A 23,907-nucleotide genomic window follows, 5' to 3' on the forward strand; every position below is an offset into this window, starting at 1 on the left:
GAGGAGCAATCTAGCAGTCTAACTACTGCCAGCCTACCCCCAAAATGGGAAATAAAGAAAAAATACACTCTAGGTGTAAGAAATCAAACGATGAGAGTTACAGTACACACTAAAATACAACCACAGGACTACTGCTGCTATTGATAAGAAAGGTGTGGTAATAAAAATATGCATGGAAGCAAATTATGGTAATTTCAGAGGTGGGGTGATGAATAATAATAATGCCATTAGTAATATTAATAAAATTAATATTACTAGTGGATGATAATGGTAGTTTTGAAATGTGGTTGTGGGCTGCAGTATGTCTTGGGAAGATAGAAGAAACAGGTGAGGCAGGAGCATATAAGCATATTATAAATGGATTGAAAGAACGAGACACATCTTCCTTTGTAATTGTTGACAATAGTGATAGTAATAAGATTATTAGCTTTATAAGCAGTTTTGTACTGTAGATAGGTATACTAAATTTCACTAAGAACAATTCATGCACACATACATCACTAATTTGATCATTAGCACACGACTGACATTTGTGGCTGTTTCTTTTATGTTTCCCTGTAAGTAAATCAGCGGGCCAGATACGGAAATTCTTGAAGACAGAAGACTTCCTGAATTTGTAACTTGGCTATGTTACAACTGCTGGATACAAATAACTATAGGAAATGACTGGTGGATACAACAATTTATTTATTGAAATAAATGACGATTGTATGTGAGAAACGGATCTCAGAGTTCACTGCCATTGTGAAACTGGAGCTGTCATGGAAATGTGTAAAGAGACCCATCATAAAACTAGATTGGCCCACAGAAACACTAAGATAGTGATTTATGTCTCTCTATAGTCTAATAGTGCACAATAACAATATTAATTAAACTGCAAATTCGCAGAATGGATGCTTCAACAGTGATGTGGTGAAACAAAAGGAAGTACAGAGGAACAGAAGGACATTTAAGCAGTCAGGTGCAAAGCGTTTTATGAACGTGATGAACTGATGAATTGCCTTAAAAACGATATCAAAACAAGAGAAAGAAAGACGATGTAATGCAGTAAAGAAGAACTGAAGGTTGCCCTTGCTTTGGATTGTAACAGCACTCCCTTTGTTGCCAGTGTCATAAGGTTGTCACGTTGACTGGAGGCACTTCTTCTTCTTCTTCTTCTTCTTCTTCTTCTAAGCAGCGTCGTTCTGGGTCATGCATAAAATGCAGGACAGTTGGATCCATGATCAGATGATAGCAATGCAGAATGAGTGTGAGAACGTTTTTGTTTGATGATCTTGTGCCGTTAGCGTACCAAACGGATCATTCTGATGAATGAGGCGAGGCACTTAAGGAATTACAGAGGAAGGAACTGTTGAAAATGAAGCCACACTGCTTGACTGCCCACATATAACGTAATTGGGCAGATGTGTCGCAGATATTTTCAAAGAGGAAATCGTGGAGACATAATACTCACTAACATTTACATCTTGCTCAAGCCACTACGACTTTGCACGGTTCAACCAGTCTTGATGTAAATCATAGAACTGAAGATTTGCCACAGCGAGTGTTACTTGGTTACTATTCTGGCGGAAATATATTTCTAAGGTTTTGAAGAGCATGCCGAAAAAAAGAATTTTCCCGCTTGCAGAAACAATGATTACTCCTGATGCATGAACACACTAACAATTTTGACTGTAATGGTGTTTGTATCAGTAGAAGGTTATAAGATAAGTGATTGATTTCAGATTAACTATCAAAATTAGCTGCGACTTACTAGTATCCATTTTCGAGTCAATGTCTCATACGTACGGGACACTGAACTAAGGCCGATATCAATTTTCATTTTTAAAATAACTACAATGATGCACACAAAGTATATTCCACATGTGAATGGTGGTTAACAGAAGTAAATATCACTGGTATATGGAAATCAGAGATAACTCAGGAAATCATAAGGTGTCTGAAGCAGAGGTTTAATATGTTGATGAAACAGTCCAAGGGTGTACTGGCAGTTCATAGTGTTGAGTGGATATAATATTTTGGCGATCAGATATGTCGCCATCATCAGTTGCTCAAAACGCTAGTCCAGATGACGTGCACATTCTAGGATGAAGACAGTCTTTCCTGGGAACTGGAACGCCTCAGAAGAGTGTTCTGGTAAAACCGTCACTTAGAATTCCAGATGAGGCATGCTCTGCACCCTAACACTACGACACAATTTGAGGAAACGGACGAAGTTACGGAGATAGAGCCACACACAGCCTTTATTTCTTACACCAGCGCGCCATAGGTAATATTGGCCAAGATATATATTGGACAGCTGTGTGCACTATTGATGATTGCTGCTGAGAACACCAGCAACACACCTGACTTAAGTATCCTAACTGGTCATTGGTTGCAGAGCACTATTTATCCGAGATTCATGCAGTGTAATATGAATGCACCAGGATTTTAGTGGGAACGTCGAAATACTGGGACAGTGTTGTTGTAGAAACCACAAAAAATACGAACCGAGCAACGTTATCAACTGCGACTGTGGCTGTAGCTGCAGCAATGTTAGGGGACCAGTGCTGTGTATAATGAAGGAAAAGACACAAAGCAAACACAACGAAATGGCGGCCATGATGGATGGAGTGCCCACTTGCACACTACTGCATCTGGGATGCCCTGTTGGGTTTCGCTGGCAACATGTAGAGTGACTGACAGAGGGTGGAGATACACAATGGCCTTCCATTCCCAGGATGCCAGTGTGCTGGACACTGTTACCCAACAGTACAGTTGTGGAAATAGTACTCTAAAAGAAACTGAAGAATAACGTCGAATATGTCATTACAAAAGTAAAGTTGCGCAATATTGCCAGGTATGAAGAACTAGTGTGACAATCTGTTTTTGTCCTTGTGTCATCTGCAAGGTAACAGACAGATGCCAGTTTGGAAACAGAACTCTTGGGTCGTGTGAGAATGGGAAAGGCAGTTATCTTAGCCAATTTCCTCAAATGGTATAGAGACAACAATTATCCTGAGAAGAATGATGATTGGCAATTTGGTGGCAGGCTGGTTTTCATAAACTATGGCTACAATAACAACCTTAGGCTGGGCATCTAAAAGGTTTCACTAAAGTTGCACAAGAGCTATGACAGAAACTGAAAACCAGAATTGGCTGTTGTGCTTTTGTGACCTCACCCCTCATCAGAAGGGAGTCACAGCTCTCAGGAAATGACACCTTAGTCGAGTGTGTAAATTAATTGTTGAGGATCAAAAAATAGGTAAAGTGTACAGACAGTGATGATGTCCACTCAAGTAACGCAGGCGTATGTGTGCCTAAAATGGCCCTACACATGTGAAATTGTGAAGCCAGCCAGGTCTGGCTGACATCCAACTGGTGATGGGATGGAGCGCGCGGCGCAGGGAGGCAGCAGCAGCGGCAGCAGGTGTCTGTCTGCTCACCCAGGGCCTCGCTGTCCTCGTGCAGCTGGCGCAGCGCCTCCTCAGCCTGCTCGAGGCGGCGCTCCAGCTCGGTGTCATTACGCTCCAGAGATATCAGCAGCTCATCTGATCGCTCCAGGTACTGCAACAAAATTTTCAACCATGTATGTCTTGTGTTTAACTATAGTGGAACGAACAACTGAGTACCAGTGAATAAGAAACCTACACTGCAATTATGAGGGTGAAAATTTGTTACACAGTAGAATATAAACAGGAACAAATTCTGTTCTACCTCTACATCTGCGCACATACTCCGCAAGCCCCCGTATGGAGCATGACAGAGGGTACCTTGCACCACTCCTAGTCATTTCCTTTCCTGTCCCACTCGCGAATAGAACAAGAGAAAAACGATTGTCTACACGCGAAATCTTCACTCCATTAATACAATCGTTCTGCACACGACTTCTAAATTTCCTCAATATTCGCAAAAAGAACGTCGTCTTACCTCCAGGCATTCCAATTTGAGTTCACAAAGCATCTCCACCTAAAAGTGTGGACCTGAATTACATGGATGACTTCCTTCAGTCCAACCTAGTGAGAATCGCGGACACTCTAGCAGTACTCAAGAATGGATCGCACTAGTGTTCTGTGAGTGGTCTCCTTTATAGATGAACCACATTTTCCTAAAAATCTCCCAACTGAAGTCGACCATTCGCCCTCCCCACTACCATTCTTGAATGCTCATCCTGTTTCATGTCGCTTAGCAACATTATGCCCAGATATTTAGTAGCTGCGACTGTGTCAAGCGGCTCACTACGAATGTTAAATTCTATTATTATGGAGCTGTTTTCCTGTCAATTTTCCGTAACTTATATTTTTCTACTTTTAGAGATAGGTGCAATTCATCACACCAACTATAAATTTTGTCTAAGAAATCTAGCGTCCTCCTACAATCACTCAACGACGAAACCTACGCATATATAGCAGCTTCATCAGCAAACAGTTGCATAGTACTCCTAACTTTGTCAGATCATTTATGTATAGCGAGAATAAACGCTGTCCTATCTCACATTCCTCGTGCACTTGTGACGAGTATCTGGTGAACAGGTCTGTTCTTTTACCTGCCTAATGAATCTCCTGCTCTAGTTTGTTGTCGTTTCGTACTTGGTCATAGACGAGAGATTCACGATATATGCAAGCTACATAATAGTCCAACGCCATAGAGTACTTTATGTAAAACGGAACTGGGATTCATCGTGGACCTTATGACTTATTTCTTTTCAACTCTTTCAGCTGCTTCTCTACGCCAGGAAGCACTTCAGCGATCGCTTTGTTGTCTTTTGTTGCCACACTAGACCAGACAATGAGTGAATGGGTAGAAGCCCTCGACCTGTTAGCGATTTTATCTGTGTTCGGAATTTTCTCTGGTTCTCTTTGGCCTGTCTGATTGGTCTGAAGGAAGCTGGCAGCTGTGAATTCTAACTAGAGAAATATGAACAAGTGAAGGAACGCTGGATTAGTGTATTGAAAAATATCGTCCACAACCTTAAATAATGAACTACTCTGTCATTCTCTTGAAGTGTGAGAATTTCCAGGAAACCTAGAATGGACAGATGTAGTCAGTGTTCGAACTGCAATCCACCCAAGTCACTTGTTTCTAAGCCACTTTGTAAGTATATGGGAAATAGAAAGCTGGTTCACTTTAGAAGTTTCTATAAATGTAACAAGTAGGTTAGAACAGGTAGTCTTAAGAAGTTCGTTCTACTGTTCGTAAGGTTCCGATACGTGCCTGTCTTGTGGCAGCATATTGTGAAGTACACTGGGAAGTATTTCTTGTTCAACGTAGATTTTAAAAGTTACTTCTGGCTTCTACATTTACTTCTGCATACATACTTTGCAAACCACTGTGAAATGCATGGCACGGGATTCTTAGTATAGTACCACATGTCAGGGTTTCTTCCCGTTCCAATCGCCCATACTGCAACAGAATGACGCCATTTCGCCTACGCTTGGAAGCCTTTACAGATCCACCATTCTGTCCCGATTTCACCCTATGCGATTTCCGTATTTTTGGAGCCCTGGCGAAAGACTTTCGAAGGCGTTAATTTGCTTCAGACTAAGAGGTGCACGCCAGGGTACAATCATATTTCTGTAGGCGACAGCAGATATTTTCCTACGAAGGCACTGACCATCTTGTCTCACAGTGGGTTAAAAGTATTAACAGTTATGGAGTTTATTTTTGAAAAAATAAACAGCTTTATTATTTTTTCCATCTGACTAGTTTTCATTTATATTTGTACGAGTTTGTTCATTCCATCGGTGGTTCACTAATATCGTAGACATGGGCTACTACTTTAATGCGTTTTGTGAGGTGCACAATTTACTTTCTGAACACTTGAAACAAGTTATCAGCCTTTAGACACTTTGTATCTTATCAAGTTCTATCTTGAAATTTTCGGTGTTTTTTTTCCAGGCGGTACTTGATTGTACGAGTGCTGTTCAGAAAGTAAGATACTATAGGCTGCGAAATTCCTGTCCAGTAGTCCTGTCGACTGCTTCACATCGTTCTGCTCAGTTCTGAGCAGACAGTGAGAACATAAAGATACCTGAAACGATAGTGTCTTCTGCAAGTTATGGGTGCCCGCTGCGAGGTTTCGCCTGATTTCATACAACCCCACATAACGTACCTGTCATGCACTTCCTTCTCCCTGGCAGTTCCCGGCTGCACACTTCGGGATCAATGAGGACGCCCCTGCGGCGTTTTCGACAGGAAGCGTCTCATTACCCACCGGACAGCCCGGACTTGCGTCCCTCTGATGTCCATCTGTGCTCAGATGGACTGCTGGCTTTGAAGGCAACATTTTGGCACAGATAACGAACTACAGACCAGTGGCGGAAAGCACAGGCTGCTGCCTTCCATAACGAAGCCATTGGGAAGTTGGTATAACGCTACGACAAATGTCTAAGTCGGAGCAGCGGCTACGTAGAAAAAAAGCTGAAAGAAGTACCAAACTATTTCCAATGGAACATTTTTGATTTTTACTGTGGTTTCCATTTCGCAACCGATGGGACCTTACTTTCCGAGTAGCTCTCGTAGATAAATGCATCATCTTCAAAAAGTGTGAGGTTATAGTTAATGTTGTCCGCCAGGTCATTAGCTGACAACATGAACAGCAAAAGTCCCAACACACTTCCATGGGGCATGCTCGAAGTTACTTCTTCGCATCTGTCGATATCTGTACATCGAAGATATCTTGCTGCATCCTCCATTTCAAAACATCGTCAGTCCAGTCACCAGTTTTGTTTGATAACCCATATAATCCCGCTTCTGTTAATAAACGTTGGTGTAGTACGGGTCAAATGTTTTTCGAAGGTCGAGAAATATTTCACCCATCTGACTGCCTTGATCCAGGGGTTTCAGGATCCCATGTGAGAAAAGCGGAAGTTGGGTTTCGGAATCCATAGTGATTGGTATGGAGTAGGCCATTCTGGTCGGAGTTCATCATTATGTTTGACCTCAAGATATGTTTTAGAGTTTTACAACAGATTGCTTTTTCTCTCTGACAGCACTTCATACTTTGGAGCACACGCTGCGCCAGTGATAGTACACAGAAATGTGTGTACACAATACTTGCTACGTTCTGAGCAGCAGTGTACTTCCCTACTCCTTACGTGGCTCAGTGAGAGACAATTGTTGGCGAATCAATACGAAACGTGTAATAAAGCATAAAATGAAGGTTCTAAAATCGAAGTTACATTACCTGGAAAGCAATCGCCATCTGAAATGAAAGTCTTTGTACAAGTCACTTCCTCTGCTCAATTTCTGTTACACTTTCTTTATTGTACGACGGCGTATTGAAAAGTAAGGCCTCCGAATTTTTTATATGAGAACTCTTAAAGAATTTTACATAAAACAATCATAATTAACATTGTACGTCTTTGATGTTAATGTCTGCATGTTTGCCGCCCGCTGCCGCTAGAGGGCATAACATGGCGGCGTGTAACGTAAGTATGCACGTGTATGAGAAACAGCGCGCTGTAATAGAGTTTCGAATTCGAAGAGGTCGTTCACACGAGGTGCACCCTCTCCTTGTTGCGTTCATTGTAATCCATCATCCTATGTAAAGATCTGACTTGGCCCATCGAATTATCATCTGGTTCCAAAACTTAAAGAGCGCCTTCGAGCGTTTTGTTAGTGAAGTTAAAGCAAACACGAGTTTGTGATTCTCAAGAAAGCCAAACATTCTATAGTGAAAATATCAAGAAATTGGTCTCTCGTTGGGAGAAATGTATTCGTCGCCAGGGTGACTATTGTGAGAAACAAATACGCAGACATAAAGAATAAAGATGTAGAATAATAATGTTTGTTTTATTTTAAGAACTGTAACAGTTTTCACATAGAAAATTCGGAGGCCTTATTTTTCAGAATGCTCTCGTAAAACTGTAACGCTATTGCGCTCTGTTGAGATTGTAGATTGTACTGGAACTTCTTTGTAAGTAATTCTACAGTTTTGAAGTGAGAATACACTGAAAGGGGAGCAACTGATGAAGGGATTCGTCTGCAATAGTGTGCTTGACTTAATATATTCATTCAGCATTTGTGATCTAAAGCTGGAAAGTTTATTACCATTACTGGTGTGCGTAAGGTTTTCATTTTTAATGTGCTGATTGCGTCGCATCCTCATGCCTCCATTCTTTGGAGTCGTAGCTTATCGGAAATACACTGATGTGCTAAACTTAAAGGATGAAAGTAACTTTGGTACGACTGTCATTGCCAAGTGACATGACTCGACAAAACTTGGAGCGTACATAGAAACAAACGCTACAGTATACTGCAGAAGGGAACTGGAAGACATTTGCAATGAGTAGAACAGAAATGACGCGTCTATTCAAAAAACAATTACGAGTAGCCGCGATTTATGATGACGCCTTGGACGGCGGTACGCGCAGTGCAACAGGTTCCTGCGGTGGGCGGCCTGGCTCCACCGCCAGAACGGCTGACGACCGCTGCACGGCCGTCGCTGCACGTGAAAGTCGTGCGGTCCGCCTCCCTGGCGCGTCCCACACGAACTCGAAGTCGGGGAGACGGCCAGGCCAGTCTATTCGCCGAGTATCCTGTCTGTCCAACCCCTCCCCCACCTGCGCTGCTCGACGCGGTCGCGCATTGTCATCTTAGAAAATGACTTCAGGGCCGGATACACTCCAGAAAAGACATACGAGGGGAAGGAGTAAAGTGTCACGGCAACGTTGACTTTTCAGTGACGGCCAGCTTCCAACATAAGGGTGGCAAGTTATCTTCTCTTACTGTAACCGATGCACCAGGTTGCACATTCTGGCTGGGGACCATCCACTTGGCCCGCTGCTGCAGATGATACAGGTAGTCAGATCACCAGCGCCGCCAAAAGATGTGGATTCTTGCTGCAGTAGTTCTCACCTTTTGAGCAAGCTCAGGTTGGCTGTACCTAGATCTAGCCGAGGGATACATGTGATTGCGGTTCCAGTCAGAAAAATTACCTGCGGTGAGGGCTTAGGGTTCAGTAGGATTGCAAGACAGTGGCGCGAGAGGACGAGACTTAAAGCAAGCCTCTATCTGGCAAGTCACGGATGTCAACTCTTCGTGTCTTTGGTGAAATACGAGAACTGCAGCTAGAAAACGGACAAGTGCCAGCTTGAACAGAGGGAACACTCTAAACCAGACATATTTTAAGGAGATGAACTCATTCGATGTGAACGGTAATTTATAAAAATTCTGTTTCACACAGTTTTCGGTACGTTACATGTGCCACACGCTGGAGACTTTTCAAGCAGTTGAAAATGAACCAACACAGCAACACATTACACTCACGTAATGGCAAAACGGAACAAAAATCAATGATGTGCTTCACGAGATTTTTCATATATCTTCATTCGCCTTGCAGCAGGAGTGAAGTTAATGTAGTAAAAACTGAATTGTCCACACGCTTACTGAACTGGTGTGAGTCACAGAGATACCAGGTATCAGTTACATATATGCAGCCCCAGCAGATAGGGTCATTATTGTGAAAATAAGTCAAAGGTCCTAGTCATATGTTAACAAGATTAACGTGGCTCGATGGACACCAGAGTTTTATAGGAAGCAGAGTGAGCGTGTAACGTATCGTAACCCGCACCTCTTATGTGTCCAAGTCGTGAGTTATGGACGCTTATCATAGGCCGATGCCTATGTTGTTGCCGGCCGCGGTGGTCTAGCGGTTCTAGGCGCGCAGTCCGGAACCGCGCGACTCCTATGGTCGCAGGTTCGAATCCTGCCTCGGGCATGGATGTCTGTGATGTCCTTAGGTTAGTTAGGTTTAAGTAGTTCTAAGTTCTAGGGGACTAATGACCTCAGCTGTTATGTCCCATAGTGGTCAGAGCCATTTTTGACTATGTTGTTGTTGTTGTTGTTGTTGTTGTGGTCGTCAGTCCTGAGACTGGTTTGATGCAGCTCTCCATGCCACTCTATGCCGTGCAACCTTCTTGATCTCCCAGTACCTACTGCATCCTACATCCTTCTGAATCTGCTTAGTGTATTCATCTCTTGGTCTCCCTCTACGATTTTTACCCTCCACGCTACCCTCCAATACTAAATTAGTGATCCCTTGATACCTAAGAACATGTCCTACCAACCGATTCCTTCTTCTAGTCAAGTTGTGCCACAAACTCCTCTTCTCCCCAGTCCTATTCAATACTCCCTCATTAGTTATGTCATCTACCCATCTAATATTCAACATTCATCTGTAGCTCCACATTTCAAACGTTTCTATTCTCTTCTTGTCCAAACTGTTTATCGTCCATGTTTCACTTCCATATATGGCTACACTCCATACAAATACTTTCAGAAATGTCTTCCTGACACTTAAATCTATACTCGATGTTAACAAATTTCTCTTGTTCAGAAACGCTTTCCTTGCCATTGCCAGTCTACATTTTATATCCTCTCTACTTCGACCATCATCAGTTATTTTGCTCCCCAAATAGCAAAACTCCTTTACTACTTTAAGTGTCTCATTTCCTAATCTAATTCCGTGTGCATCACCCTACTACATTCCATTATCCTAGTTTTGCTTTTGTTGATGTTCATCTTATATCCTCCTTTCAAGACACTATCCATTCCGTTCAACTGCTCTTCCAAGTCCTTTGCTGTCTATGACAGAATTACAGTGTTATCGGCGAACCTCAAAGTTTGTATTTCTTCTCGATGGATTTTAATACCTACTCCGAATTTCTCTTTTGTTTCCTTCAACCTTCCCGCGCCCGGGTCTCCGGGTTCGATTCCTGGCGGGGTCAGGGATTTTCTCTGCCTCGTGATGACTGGGTGTTGTGTGATGTCCTTAGGTTAGTTAGGTTTAAGTACTTCTAAGTTCTAGGGGACTGATGACCATAGATATTAAGTCCCAAAGTGCTCAGAGCCATTTGAACCTTTTTTTTGTTTCCTTCACTGCTTGCTCAATATACAGATTGAATAACATCGGGGAGAGACTACAACCGTGTCTCACTCCCTTCCCAAGCACTGCTTCCCTTTCATGTCCCTCGACTCTTATAACTGCCATCTGGTTTCTGTACAAATTGTAAATAGCCTTTCACTCCCTGTATTTTACCCCTGCACCCTCAAAATTTGAAAGGGAGTATTCCAGTCAACATTGTCAAAAGCTTTCTCTAAGTCTACAAATGCTAGAAACGTAGGTTTGCCCTTCCTTAATCTTTCTTCTAAGATAAGTCGTACGGTCAGTATTGCCTCACGTGTTCCAATATTTCTGCGGAATCCAAACTGATCTTCCCCGAGGTCGGCTTCTACCAGTTTTTCTATTCGTCTGTAAAGAATTTGTGTTAGTATTTTGCAGCTTTGACGTATTAAACTGATAGTTCGGTAATTTTCACATCTGTCAGCACCCGCTTTCTTTGGGATTGGAATTATTATATTCTTCTTGAAGTCTGAGGGTATTTCGCCTGTCTCATACATCTTGCTCACCAGATGGTAGAGTTTTGTCAGGACTGGCTCTCCCAAGGCCGTCAGTAGTTCTAATGGAATGTTGTCTACTCCGCGGGCCTTGTTTCGACTCAGGTCTTTCAGTGCTCTGTCAAACTCTTCACGCAGTATCGTATCTCCCATTTCATCTTCATCTACATCCTCTTCCATTTCCATAATATTGTCCTCAAGTACTTCGCCCTTGTATAGACCCTCTGTATACTTCTTCCACCTTTATGCTTTCCCTTCTTTGCTTACAACTGGGTTTCCATCTGTGCTCTTGATGTTCATGCAAGTGGTTCTCTTGCCTCCAAAGGTTTCTAAATATCCTGTAGGCAGTATCTATCTTACTCCTAGTGATACTTGCTTCTACATCCTTACATTTGTCCTCTAGCCATCCCTGCTTAGCAATTTTGCACTTCCTGTCGATCTCATTTATGAGACCTTTGTATTCCTTTTTGCCTGCTTCATTTACTGCATGTTTATATTTTCTCTTTTCATCAATTAAATTCAATATTTTTTCTGTTACCCAAAGATTTCTACTAGCCCTGCCGATGACTATATGCCGAACAATTACATGTAACTCAAACTGGTTAAACACAAAATAAATATTCGGTTGCAAAACACGGGTAACATATGTTCCTGTATACGTGCATAACATAAGTAAAGTATCAAATCAGGAAGAATGGGTGCAAATATTGACATCATTAAAGAATCTAAATAAATAAAGCAGTTATTTAGTTTAATCTCTCCATCGCTGTGAACAATGGGATCGCAGAGGAACGCAGCCACAATACAATCTGAAAGTCTACAGACAATCTTAGGGTGCAGTCTACTGATGTTGATTACTGACACAACATACGTGATCAATTTTGAATGAACTTTCTACCAGAAAATATATCTGGGGAATTAGTAACATATTTATAGTTCTGATAAAGTACGTCCATGGATGAATAGTCATAACAACGGTGTTCTGCTTTACAACTTTACGTGATTCTACACTACTCGCCATTAAAATTGCTACACCACAAAGATGAAGTGCTACAGACGAGAAATTTAACCGACAGGGAGAAGTTGCTGTGATATGCAAATGATAAGCTTTTCAGAGCATTCACACAAGGTTGATGCCGGTGGTGACACCTACAACTTGCTGACATGAGAAACGTTCCCAACCGATTTCTCATACACAAACAGCAGTTGACCTGCGTTTCCTGGTGAAACGTTGTTGTGATGCTTCGTGTAAGGAGAAGAAATGCGTACCATCACGTTTCCGACTTTGATAAAGGTCGGATTGTAGCCTCTCGCGATTGCAGTTTATCGTATCGCGACACTGCTGCTAGCGTTGGTCGAGATCCAATGACTGTTAGTAGAATATGGAATCGGTGGGTTCAGGAGGATAATACGGAACGCAGTGCTGGATCCCAACGGCCTCGTATCACTAGCAGTCGAGATGACAAGCATCTTATCCGCATGGCTGTAACGGATCGCGCAGCCACGTCTCGATCCCTGCATCAACAGATGAGGACGTTTGCAAGACAACAATCATCTGCACGAACAGTTCGACGACGTTTGCAGCAGCATGCTCTGTCAGCTCGGAGACCTTAGCTGCAGTTACCCTTGACGCTGCATCACTGACAGGAGCGCCTGCGATAGTGTGCTCAACGACGAACCTGGGTGCACTCCTGAAGAATTTGCACTCCCGTTCTGGAGGAGCAGGTACTGCAATGAGTGGAAGAAGTTTCTGGAGATGGTGTATGTAGAGTTTCATCACGTATCGGGGTTCATCATCCTCTGCTTTGGACGATCATGCATTAATAGTTTACTGTATCCATATCGTGTACAGCGTGTCCAAGCCCTTCAGCGATATCAACAGCCTTTGAGACTGAAGTACTACCAATGGCTGTTGATAAGATTTGTTGACGATCCATTATTGACAACAATGATGCTGTTGGCAGACGAGGCTGGTTTCAGGCTAGACAGGACTATCAGTTTTCATCACCAACAGGAGTTCGCTGCTGCAAATGCACACACAGGTGAAGAAACTAGCCATCAGCGCCGATTTTCATTTAATGTATGGGGAGGAGTTACCGGCGATGGACCAATAGCACCTTACACAGTAGTAGTCAGGTTGACAGGTGCGAGGTATGGTCAGTTCCTATCGAACGACTTGCCTCTTCTGGTAGAGAAGGTACCATCCAACGACGGCTGGAGAAGTGGTTTATGCGTGGACATTTAGTGGGCACGGAATTGGTTGGAGAGGTCGAGCACGCTGGTTCGTTGGGTTTTTGGTTGTTGTGCCGCTTGAAATCTTTGGTGTAAGGAAGTGTCATTACTGATGTAGAAACACTGCAGCAACAAGTCATCACTGCGTGCCAGCGCATCCGTAAGGGACCTGGAGTTTTCACTATGACTTTGGACAGAATGATGCCTTGCTATGAATGGACACCATGTCGAGGATACCCTTTGCTGATGGCCGAGGAGTGTAGATCGTGTTTGATAGCAAGCAGATCACATTGTAAGGCCTGCTGTTGTACATTAGAATAACGTGTTAACTGTTCACTTATTCGTTTGTTGCATTCTGTACGTCGTAGTAGAAGAGAAGCATTTCACAGAAACAAAGCTCAACAAGCCTCGTAGCAGTTAAGAGAGCAAATGTTGACTGGCCTTTTTCTCATTTTTTGGTCCATACTACCTCCTCTCAATATACGGAAAACTTATTTGTTCATCACGTTGCATAAGCGGAGCAGAGAGAAACGGGGAAATTATTTTAGCGATGAATCAAGACACAAATGGAGAAGTGTACTGATGTAACAGAATTTGACAAAAAAGAGATTGTTATGGCCTGGCGTCCGGGAACAAGCAGCTGGCGAAACTGGCCGTCTGTCCGCGTACTGCTGCTCTGCCCATTCGTGGGAAGCGGCTGAAGGGTGGTGAAATGATGCAGAGGTAGTGTTGAACGTCGACGCCTCATCACGGAACATGCAGGTCGGAGGCTTTGACAGTCTGGAAAGCAGCAGAGGCGGCGATCTGTGGCACGTCTGACGACAGTGAGCTCGGGATCGACGAGAGAGGACTGTGTATCAGTGGGAACGGGATACCTGGTAGCGTGGATTACGTTTCTTGTTCGGATACGCCGTGGTCCAGACGACCGACTGGTCGAGATATGCGCGACGCCATGGGCGCAGATCGGTGGAGGCAGGATTATGTTGTGGGGAACATTGACATGGGCTTCAACGGTACCTTAGTAGTAATGGAAGACACCGCGACAGCCAAGGAGCGCGCGGTCTACCTGCATCCCTTTGTGCTCGGTGTCAGGGATGGCATCTCTCAGCAGGATCACTGTCTGTGCTGCAATGCGAGAATAATGCGTCAGTGGGTTGAAGAGGTCTCGACCACTAAATTCGCCCGAACTGGATACGATGAAACCTGTCTGTGCGGCATTTGGCGTCAGCTCTGTGCCAACAAACCACCTGCCCGTAAACATACCGAGGACTCGTCGCATCAGTTTCACGAGGAACGGCTGCTGTGAGAGGTGGACCAACACAATGTTGTACAGGAAGTCACGAGGTTTCCGGTCATCAGTTTACGTCTTACAAAGAATCGCTGCGAGTAAAGTGCAGAATGGCGTTTATTTGGCGGGCGGCGTTACGAGACGAGTGGCGCACCTCGCCGGCGAGCCTGCAGAACCTCTGGGCGGTGATGAGGACGTTGCGGCGGCGCTCCAGGCGCGAGGCGAACGAGCGGCAGGCGAAGTCCATGAAGCGGCGCTGGGCGCGCAGGTCGTCCGGGCAGCGCGGCAGCGAGTCGATGCGGTGCAGCAGCTCCGCGTACAGCCCGTACGTCTCCTGCACACCAGGCGGCGACACCTCACCTCACAGCACAGCGACGACGTATCAGAGATTTTAGGTTTACTAGTTTACTAAGGCAACTTTGCAGATAACCATACATATTACAACGAAACTGTATGCATATATGTTCCACATCTTCTAAACCACTGGGTCGATTTCAACCACACTTGGTACACCTATCTACACTACTGGCCATTTAAATTGCTACACCTAGAGGAAATGCAGATCATAAATGGGTATTCATTGGACAAATATATTATACTAGGACTGACAAGTGATTACATTTTCACGTAATTTGGGTGCATAGATCCTGTGAAATCAGTACCCACAACAACCATCTCTGGCCGTAATAACGGCCTTGATACGCCTGGGCATTGAGTCAAACGCAGCTTGGATGGCGTGTCCAGGTACATTTGCCCATTTAGCTTCAACATGATACCACGGTTCATCAAGAGTAGTGACTGGCGTATTGTCACGAGCCAGTTGCTCGGCCACCATTCACTAGACGTTTTCAGTTGGTGAGAGATCTGGAGAATGTGCTGGTCAGGGCAGCAGTCGAACATTTTCTGTATCCAGAAAGGCCCGTACAGGACCTGCAACTTGCGGCCGTGCATTATCCTGCTGAAATGTAGGGTTTCGCAGGATCGAATGAAGGGTAGAGCCACGGGTCGTAACACATCTGAAATGTAACGTCCACTGTTCAAAGTGCCGTCAATGCCAACAAGAGGTGACCGAGACGTGTAACCAATGGCACCCCATACCTTCATGCCTGGTGATACGCCAGTCTAGCGATAACGAATACACGCTTCCAAAGTGAGTTCACCGCAATGTCGCGAAACACGGATGCGACCATCATGATGTTGCAAACAGAACCTGGATTCGTCCGAAAAAATGACGTTTCTCCATTCGTGCACCCACGTACGTCGTTGAGCACACCATCGCAGGCGCTCCTGTCTGTGATGCACCGTCAAGGGTAGCCACAGCCATGGTCTCCGAGCTGATAGTCCATGCTCTTGCAAACGTCGTCGGACTGTTCGTGCAGATGGTTGTTGTCCTGCAAAAGTCCCATCTGTTGACTCAGGGATCGAGACGTTACAGCCATGCAGACAAGATGCCTGTCATTTCGACTGCTAGTGATACGAGGCCGTTGGGATCCAGCACGGCGTTCCTTATTACGCTCCTAAACCCACCGATTCCATATTCTGCTAACAGTCACTGGATCTCGACCATCGCGAGCAGCAATGTCGCGATACGATAACGCGATAGACTACAATCCGACCTCTATCAAAGTCGAAAACGTGATGGTACGCATTTCTACTCCTTACACGAGGCATCACAACAGCGTTTCACCAGGCAACGCCGGTCAACTGCAGTTTGTGTATCAGAAATCGGTTCGAAACTTTCCTCGTGTCAGCAGGTTCTTGGTCTCGCCAATGGCGCCAACCTTGTGCGAATGCTCTGAAAACCTAATCACTTGTATATCACAGCATCTTCTTTCTGTCGGTTAAATTTCGCGTCTGTAGCACGTCATCTTCGTGGTGTAGCAATTTTAATGGCCAGTAGTCTATTATTGTTCACTACTCTCATTTCTCACAAACAGCGAGACCATGTTCATCCACTATTTGTGAGTGAGAGCGCTTAGTGACTTCCAACCAACTTTACACATAATGTCAAACCTTTACGACTTTTTATTGATACAAATTTACTCTATAGGTTCCTACTTTCAGCTAACAAAGCGAAAGCAGACTGCCAAACGCATATTGCGACAAACTCCGGAATGCCCTTTTACATGTCAGGAAAATGTTCTCCCATATAGCAATTTCATGCGTTAACTACTAAAAAAAATTCGCAGTAAATACGTCTCCATCCCGCGACCTTCGGCTCGACGATCTGACGATCTATCAACTCCGCTCCCAGACATCTTCGCAGTCATGTCCCGCAGCTATACTTTTCCTGTACTCCGTAGTTCTGGCGTTACTTTTAATTACCGTTTACGCGTCTTCTACTGGTCGACAGCAGACAGCACGAACTAAATCGGTGTTTTGGTTGATAGTCTATTGGTACACAACGTTTGGTACCGATCTGAGTGTCTCAGGTCTAGAGCTTTAGATGTTAGTGACTTGCAACCAACTTTACACATCGGATCAAACACGTACGACACTTTTCCTTGCCGGCACCTCCAAGAAAACGATGAAACAAACAACGTCCATCACTTAATATATATTCGCTGTTTACGCAGTAAAATTGACACATGTAGCACAACCTTTACTACTTATCTACTACTAACTCTGTTCGCAAAACATTTCGCAGATAGTATCCGTATGCACCACTGGATGTACGTGCAAAATAATAATATTCTACGACTCAAAGTTCAGGAGATACGACGTGACAAACATTCAGCTGCGTGAAAATGAAACTGTAGGGCGAACGAAATCGGCAGAGATACCTAAGAAATGCATGTGGAATATCTTACACGAATGTGACGTGGACGTACGCTGGAAGAGGCAAGGGTAAAAAGCGCCTCCTAAACCGGGGAACGATTTCAACCAAACTTGCAACACACATTACTTACTACCCGGAAATAAATACTATCGGAATAAAACCAACAACCCCCTATTGGGGTTAGGCTGCTAACGTGATGAGAGAAATAGGGAGGAGGAGAGTGAACATAGAAAGATGACGTAGACAGACAAAGGACTGAGGACGAGATCGACAGGGAGTGGGGAAGGGGAAAATGGACAGGTAGGGAAGATGAGGAGGTGGAGAGAAAGATAGATAGATAGAGAGAGAGAGAGAGAAGGGAGAGGAGGGGATGGACAGACAGAGGGTGGAAGAGCGAATGCAGAGATGCAAGGGCAGGATGAGATGAAGAGAGAGTGCGGGGCGGGTGAGGTGGACCGAGAGAGGGGTTAGGAGGAGATGGAAAGAGAGATGGGTAGATAGAGGTGGAAGGGGGAGATGGACTAATAGATGATTGGAATAAATACATATCCGGGCAATTCCAGGTACTCAGCTAGTCTGCACCCTCTGTGCCTGCCTGGATCTTTCAGGGTGAGATGTTTCCTCCGACTAATCAGGTAGGTCTTACGTTTCGCCCCCCCCCCCCCACCCCCCACCCGCCAGGAAGTCGTTCGTAGCGTGCCACACCCTGAGCCGACCTCCCACTCAACCACAGGTGAGGGTTCAATCGCAATGTGAACAGTAACTGGTCTGGCAGACTCTTGAGTCCTCCTTGACGTCCGTTGGATCCACGCGGCTGGCCCACATCCGTGATGTCTATCCACAGCAGCCTCAAACTTCAAGCTGTGAAGACAGCTTAGTTTGGAGCTGAGAGCGAAGTGTCACCGACTTGGCTCGCATCCGCACACGGCAGTCACATTCACTATCCACACTGAAGACCGTGGAAAACTATATTACATAGACGAACGAAGGACTATCGACATGTGCTGTGGACTCTACTGTAGACACTGACAGAAACGCAAGAAGTGTGTGTAATAAATTAGATTAACACACAGAGAATCTAAACCGAAACTACCAAAGCGTACATAATTCGCTCCTGATTACTAACTTGTGATATGTAAAAAAATCGTTTACTTGCCGACAGGAACGAAAACACGAGAGCTGAGTCTATCAAATATTAAATCGATAAGCAGAAAATTCAGAAACTAAGCTACAAAGCATACAGATGAAAGTATATAATTAGTTCCTGGTTAAGAACTCGTGAAGTGTCAAAAAATCAGTTACTTCCTAGATGCTGCAGTTGCTGTTGTAAGTTTGCCTGTTTACATGTTTGTATGTTGGCAGCGCTTTAGCGGTTTAGACTGCATTAATATCACTGACAGCGCTGTGCGCCCTCTGTAAGAGACTGTGACTGGTCGGACTCGCACTTGGAAGTTAATAGTCAGCAGTGATGGAGGTTGAAAGTTGATAGTTAGCAGTGAACGTTGAAAGTTAACAGTTAGCAGTGATGGAGGTTGAAAGTTGATAGCCAGCAGTGATGGAGGTTAGAAGCAGTGTTCGCCTGAGCAGACTCTCTGGACGTGTTTCTGTCATGGAGATTTAATACTGGTCGGACATGGATTGTAAAATGTGGGTAATGGAATTATTGACGATTATATAATTTTTCGAAGTGGATGTCACATGATTAAGGTAAAATCTGCTAAATACATTGTTTGCTCTGCAACAAAATTTTTCCTTTGCTAACCACCTGCCTATTAGTAGTTAGAGCCTACAGTACTTAGAATCTTTTTATTTAGCTGGCCGTATACTTCCTATATTTGCTGTAGTTCGTGTCATGAAGATTTTCTGTGAGGTAAGTGACTTATGAAATGTATGGGTTATAGTTAGGATTTCTTCTAACTCAGGTTCATTCTTTTGTGTTAATTACTAGTGAGATTGCGTTATCTTTGTATATTGTGGGTCATAAATGAATAGAATAAGTTTGAGCTGCATTTGTCAGGGGAAATTTTGTAGGTCAGTGTTCAAACGATAAAGACATGCAAAGTGACAATACGTTCAGTTGCACTCAGCAGTTTCAGAATTAAATAAAGAAGTTTCACTGTTTATTGGCAGACAGCTGCGGCCTGACTGCAGTATTAACTGAAGAAAACGCTGAAACACAACATATTTAGCACAATCCATGACAGAGAGAGGTACTTGCAAGATGAAACCTACATGCACCTGAAAGTTTATGATATATTCATCAGAAATTATATTAGTTACACCATTAAAGAGCAAGTGCTCAGTCAGAGCAGTGTAGATGGTATAGAAATGACACCAGGCAGCGTAGTTACCCTCCACCGCTGACGTAAGTAATGGCAGTGATGTGTTTGTTGTGTATGTATTAGTCAAGTATATAAAACGGGCACAGGAAGATGAGTCGACGTGGGGACGTGATATTATGGCGGAAAGAGGCTACTGTGTTTGGCTGTGTCCATGCTTATACTGTATGTGAAGCTGCCTGATCTGTTGATGTATCAATGCGGGTTGTCCAGTTGCTACAAGGGATGGGGTACCAGTCACAGCCAAGAATGATAAGAAGAGTGGTCGTAAACAGATCGTAATTGACAGGGATCAGAATCGAGTGTTATGTCTTGTCCACGACAGTCGCTTTCAAACCCTACAGCAGTTGTTGCTGTCAGTGAAGCAGAGCCATCTGAACCAGTTTACGAGCATGTGTGCGATGGACATTTGGAGTCACATATTTTGTAAAACGCCATTGCTCATACCGGCGTGGAAGGCTGCATATCTTCAACGCTCCAAATAAAACAGGAATGGTCAATAGTTGAGCGGATATGTGACGTGTTGTCCACTGAGTGACGATACTGCTTATTTTCGAAATATGCGAGGTATCGAGTTCACCAACAGCCAGATGAAGAGTTAATCCAGAATCTGTGGAAAATGTGGCTGAGACCAGAGGTGGGTCTGTGATGTTTTTGAGGGGGTTTCTGTGCCCACCGGGGATGTTTATTTAAATGTTCTGAGGATCAAATGTTAACTTTTTTTGTATAATTTTGTGATGATTATGCTTATCACTTTCATATCCCAAACTGACAAGACCTGTGTCCACACTCATTCCTGGTTCGATGAACACTGGGGCACCCTGTCACATTTCCGCTCATCTTAGCCATGTGTGTTGTATGCTTTCCTCCATCACTGGTTGTCTTTTGACTACAACATGGCTGGTGCAGCTTCAGGCGTTGTGTGAGGGAACAGTGAGGAACCTGTAGAGTCTGAGGGTGGAGTGAGGACACAAGGTGTATGCTCGCATTAGAGACATGAAAGTGCATAACATGGTTAATTAACGTGGGTGAGATGGAATGATATTGCAAGTGATGTATGCAGAATGTATCTTACATTGGTTATAAGAAATAACTAGAAACATAATCACTGGCACTGGGTTCACGTGTATAAAAGATAGAACTATGTTTTCAGCAGCGTGAATTTAAGAGTTAGAAATCATAGCAGTTGACATTTAATAGTATATAGCAAGGTATCATAAAACCTGAACTTTATTAACAACCAAAAAATGTGAGCTCTGTTACTAACTTAACAGTCTGGTTACAAAAAATTTATTACATTATGATTCTGTTTACTAGAAGAGAGCCTACAAACTGGTTTGCTAAATCACTCTATCTTCATTTGCTAGAAAGTGTCTGGTATTATGTAGAACAGTGGATGAAATGCAAAAATAACATCCCTGCAATCTGTTAGCTTTATGGGACCTAATCATCAGTGACCGTCTTCAGGTTGTAAGGCCATGCATGAAGAAACTTGCAGACTCTTCCTCACAGAACTGAGGACACTATCAAGGCTCGACGCAGTGTCACACAGTATTCGTGCGACATGTTCCGGAGGTGACTAATTTATTGACTGAAGGACTTACAGCATGCACTGCACAGCAGCAGGTAACTTTTCGTCGACTGCACAGAGTGGTTCCAGCGGCACACTTTCAAACAGCCAGAGGCAGTCAGCCAGAGCCAGCCAGCCAGAGCCAGTCAGCGAGAGCCAGAGCCAGTCATCCAGAGCCAGAGCCAGAGCCAGTCATCCAAGGCCAGTGAGCCAGAGCCAGTCATCCAAGGCCAGTGAGCCAGAGCCAGTCATCCAAGGCCAGTGAGCCAGAGCCAGTGAGCCAGGGCCAGTGAGCCAGTCAGCTAGGGCCAGAGCCAGTCAGCTAGGGCCAGAGCCAGCCAGCTAGGGCCAGAGCCAGCCAGCTAGGGCCAGAGCCAGCCAGCTAGGGCCAGAGCCAGCCAGCTAGGGCCAGAGCCAGCCAGCTAGGGCCAGAGCCAGCCAGCTAGGGCCAGAGCCAGCCAGCTAGGGCCAGAGCCAGCCAGCTAGGGCCAGAGCCAGCCAGCTAGGGCCAGAGCCAGCCAGCTAGGGCCAGAGCCAGCCAGCTAGGGCCAGAGCCAGCCAGCTAGGGCCAGAGCCAGCCAGCTAGGGCCAGAGCCAGCCAGCTAGGGCCAGAGCCAGCCAGCTAGGGCCAGAGCCAGCCAGCTAGGGCCAGAGCCAGCCAGCTAGGGCCAGAGCCAGCCAGCTAGGGCCAGAGCCAGCCAGCTAGGGGCAGAGCCAGCCAGCTAGGGGCAGAGCCAGCCAGCTAGGGGCAGAGCCAGCCAGCTAGGGCCAGAGCCAGTCAGGGCCGGGACCCCCTCGCACACTCACCCGGCAGAGCAGCTCGAGCGCCTCGTGGTCGCGCCGCAGGCGGTCGGTGTGCGCGGCGGCGGCCCCCACGCCGCTGGCCTCGTGCGCGTTGAGGCGCGCCTCGGCCGGCCCCAGGATCCAGGCGGTGACGCGCGAGACGCCGCGCTCCAGCTCGCTCGCCTCCAGCGCCAGCCACGCGTCCTGCAGGCGGCCGCGGCGCGCGCGCAGCCCCTCCAGCTGCTGCAGCAGCCGCGCGCGCGCGTCCGCCGTGTCTGGAGCCTCCAGGCCCGACTGCTCCCACCGCTGCGCCAGGTCCGCGCCTGCGAGCACCGCCACCAGCACCTCACAGGCCGCACAACACTCGCAGGTCGCGCGCTGGCGCCGCCGAAAGCATTCGTCTACACCGGCTTCTAAATGTACACGCCGCAGGCCTTCTTATGCTGTGACAAAGGCAATTTTGATTACAATTGCCAACCACGACATCCCCCCTTTCCAATCGCAAACGATGTACAGGAAGAACGACTGTTAATGAACCCTTGTACGAGCACGTAAGAGGTGTCTGAGGAAACTAATGAGACTGACAACAGTGCGAGCGATCGGCAACGCTGTGCTGTTCTATGTGTCTACACCAATACGATCATCCCTTCCAGATACTCATTACGTGTTTCGGTTCTGTACAGTCATAAGGTAATTTTGGAGAGCGCCATCCGAGAAGTTATGCTTTTGTTACATGTTACGAAAATGGAACAGTGGAATTTAGGAAACATTATGCCATCAAGTTTTGTGTCAAATTGGGGAATCTGTGACTATGACCATAGAAAAGTTGAAACAGGACTGTTGGGAACATTTCTTATCAAGAGCATGGCACAAATCATTTTTGGAAAGCTGAGAAAACGTCAAAAACGAAGCTCGCTCATGGTGACCTCCAAAAACGAAGAAAACATCGAACTTTTGCGTCCCCTTGTGACATTCTTCTTCCGCGACAAATTATCAGCTACTCTTAAGTGTTTTACAAAGATGTCGTTGAAAGGCTCAGGAAAAGGGTAAATCGAGTAATACCGGGTTGCTGCATCATGACAACGCCCCAAGTCACACAGCCAATTCCTTAACAGAATTTCTGGCCTCAAAATGCATTCCCAAAATTGGAAAATGTCTTAAAAGGACCAATTTGGAATTCAGGAGAACATTCAAAAGAATGTGTTCAACATCTTAAACGCTCTACCAGTTGAAGCCTTTCAGTGATGCTATCAGACTCCACAGGTTCAAATGGTTCAAATGGCTCTGAGCACTATGGAACGTAACGTCTGAGGTCATCAGTCCCCTAGACATAGAACTACTTAAACCTAACTAACCTAAGGACATCACACACATCCATGCCCGAGGCAGGATTCGAACATACGACCGTAGCGGTCGCGCGGTTCCAGATTGTAGCGCCTAGAACAGATCCGCCACTGCGGCCGGCGCGACTCCTTAGGGGGACTGTGTTGTTGTTTGAAAAAATAAAATCTTGGGTCGGTAAATAATCAGCCTCATA

At 45.2% G+C, this 23,907-nt stretch overlaps 1 protein-coding gene across 1 annotated transcript in view; it reads right to left on the minus strand.

Annotated features, from left to right (window-relative positions):
* Nucleotides 1-23,907, minus strand: part of LOC126267900 (uncharacterized) — a 1,063,720-nt gene that overhangs the window by 798,492 nt on the left and 241,321 nt on the right. Inside the window, exons 8-10 of the mRNA XM_049973211.1 lie at nt 22,395-22,693; nt 15,054-15,233; nt 3,426-3,546 (exon numbers count right to left, since the gene is read on the minus strand). Of these exons, the coding sequence (XP_049829168.1) occupies nt 3,426-3,546; nt 15,054-15,233; nt 22,395-22,693 (600 nt within the window). The remainder of the gene's footprint in view (nt 1-3,425; nt 3,547-15,053; nt 15,234-22,394; nt 22,694-23,907) is intronic.

The sequence above is a fragment of the Schistocerca gregaria genome, chromosome 4 (assembly GCF_023897955.1).
Source record: "Schistocerca gregaria isolate iqSchGreg1 chromosome 4, iqSchGreg1.2, whole genome shotgun sequence".
Lineage (NCBI taxonomy): Eukaryota > Metazoa > Arthropoda > Insecta > Orthoptera > Acrididae > Schistocerca > Schistocerca gregaria.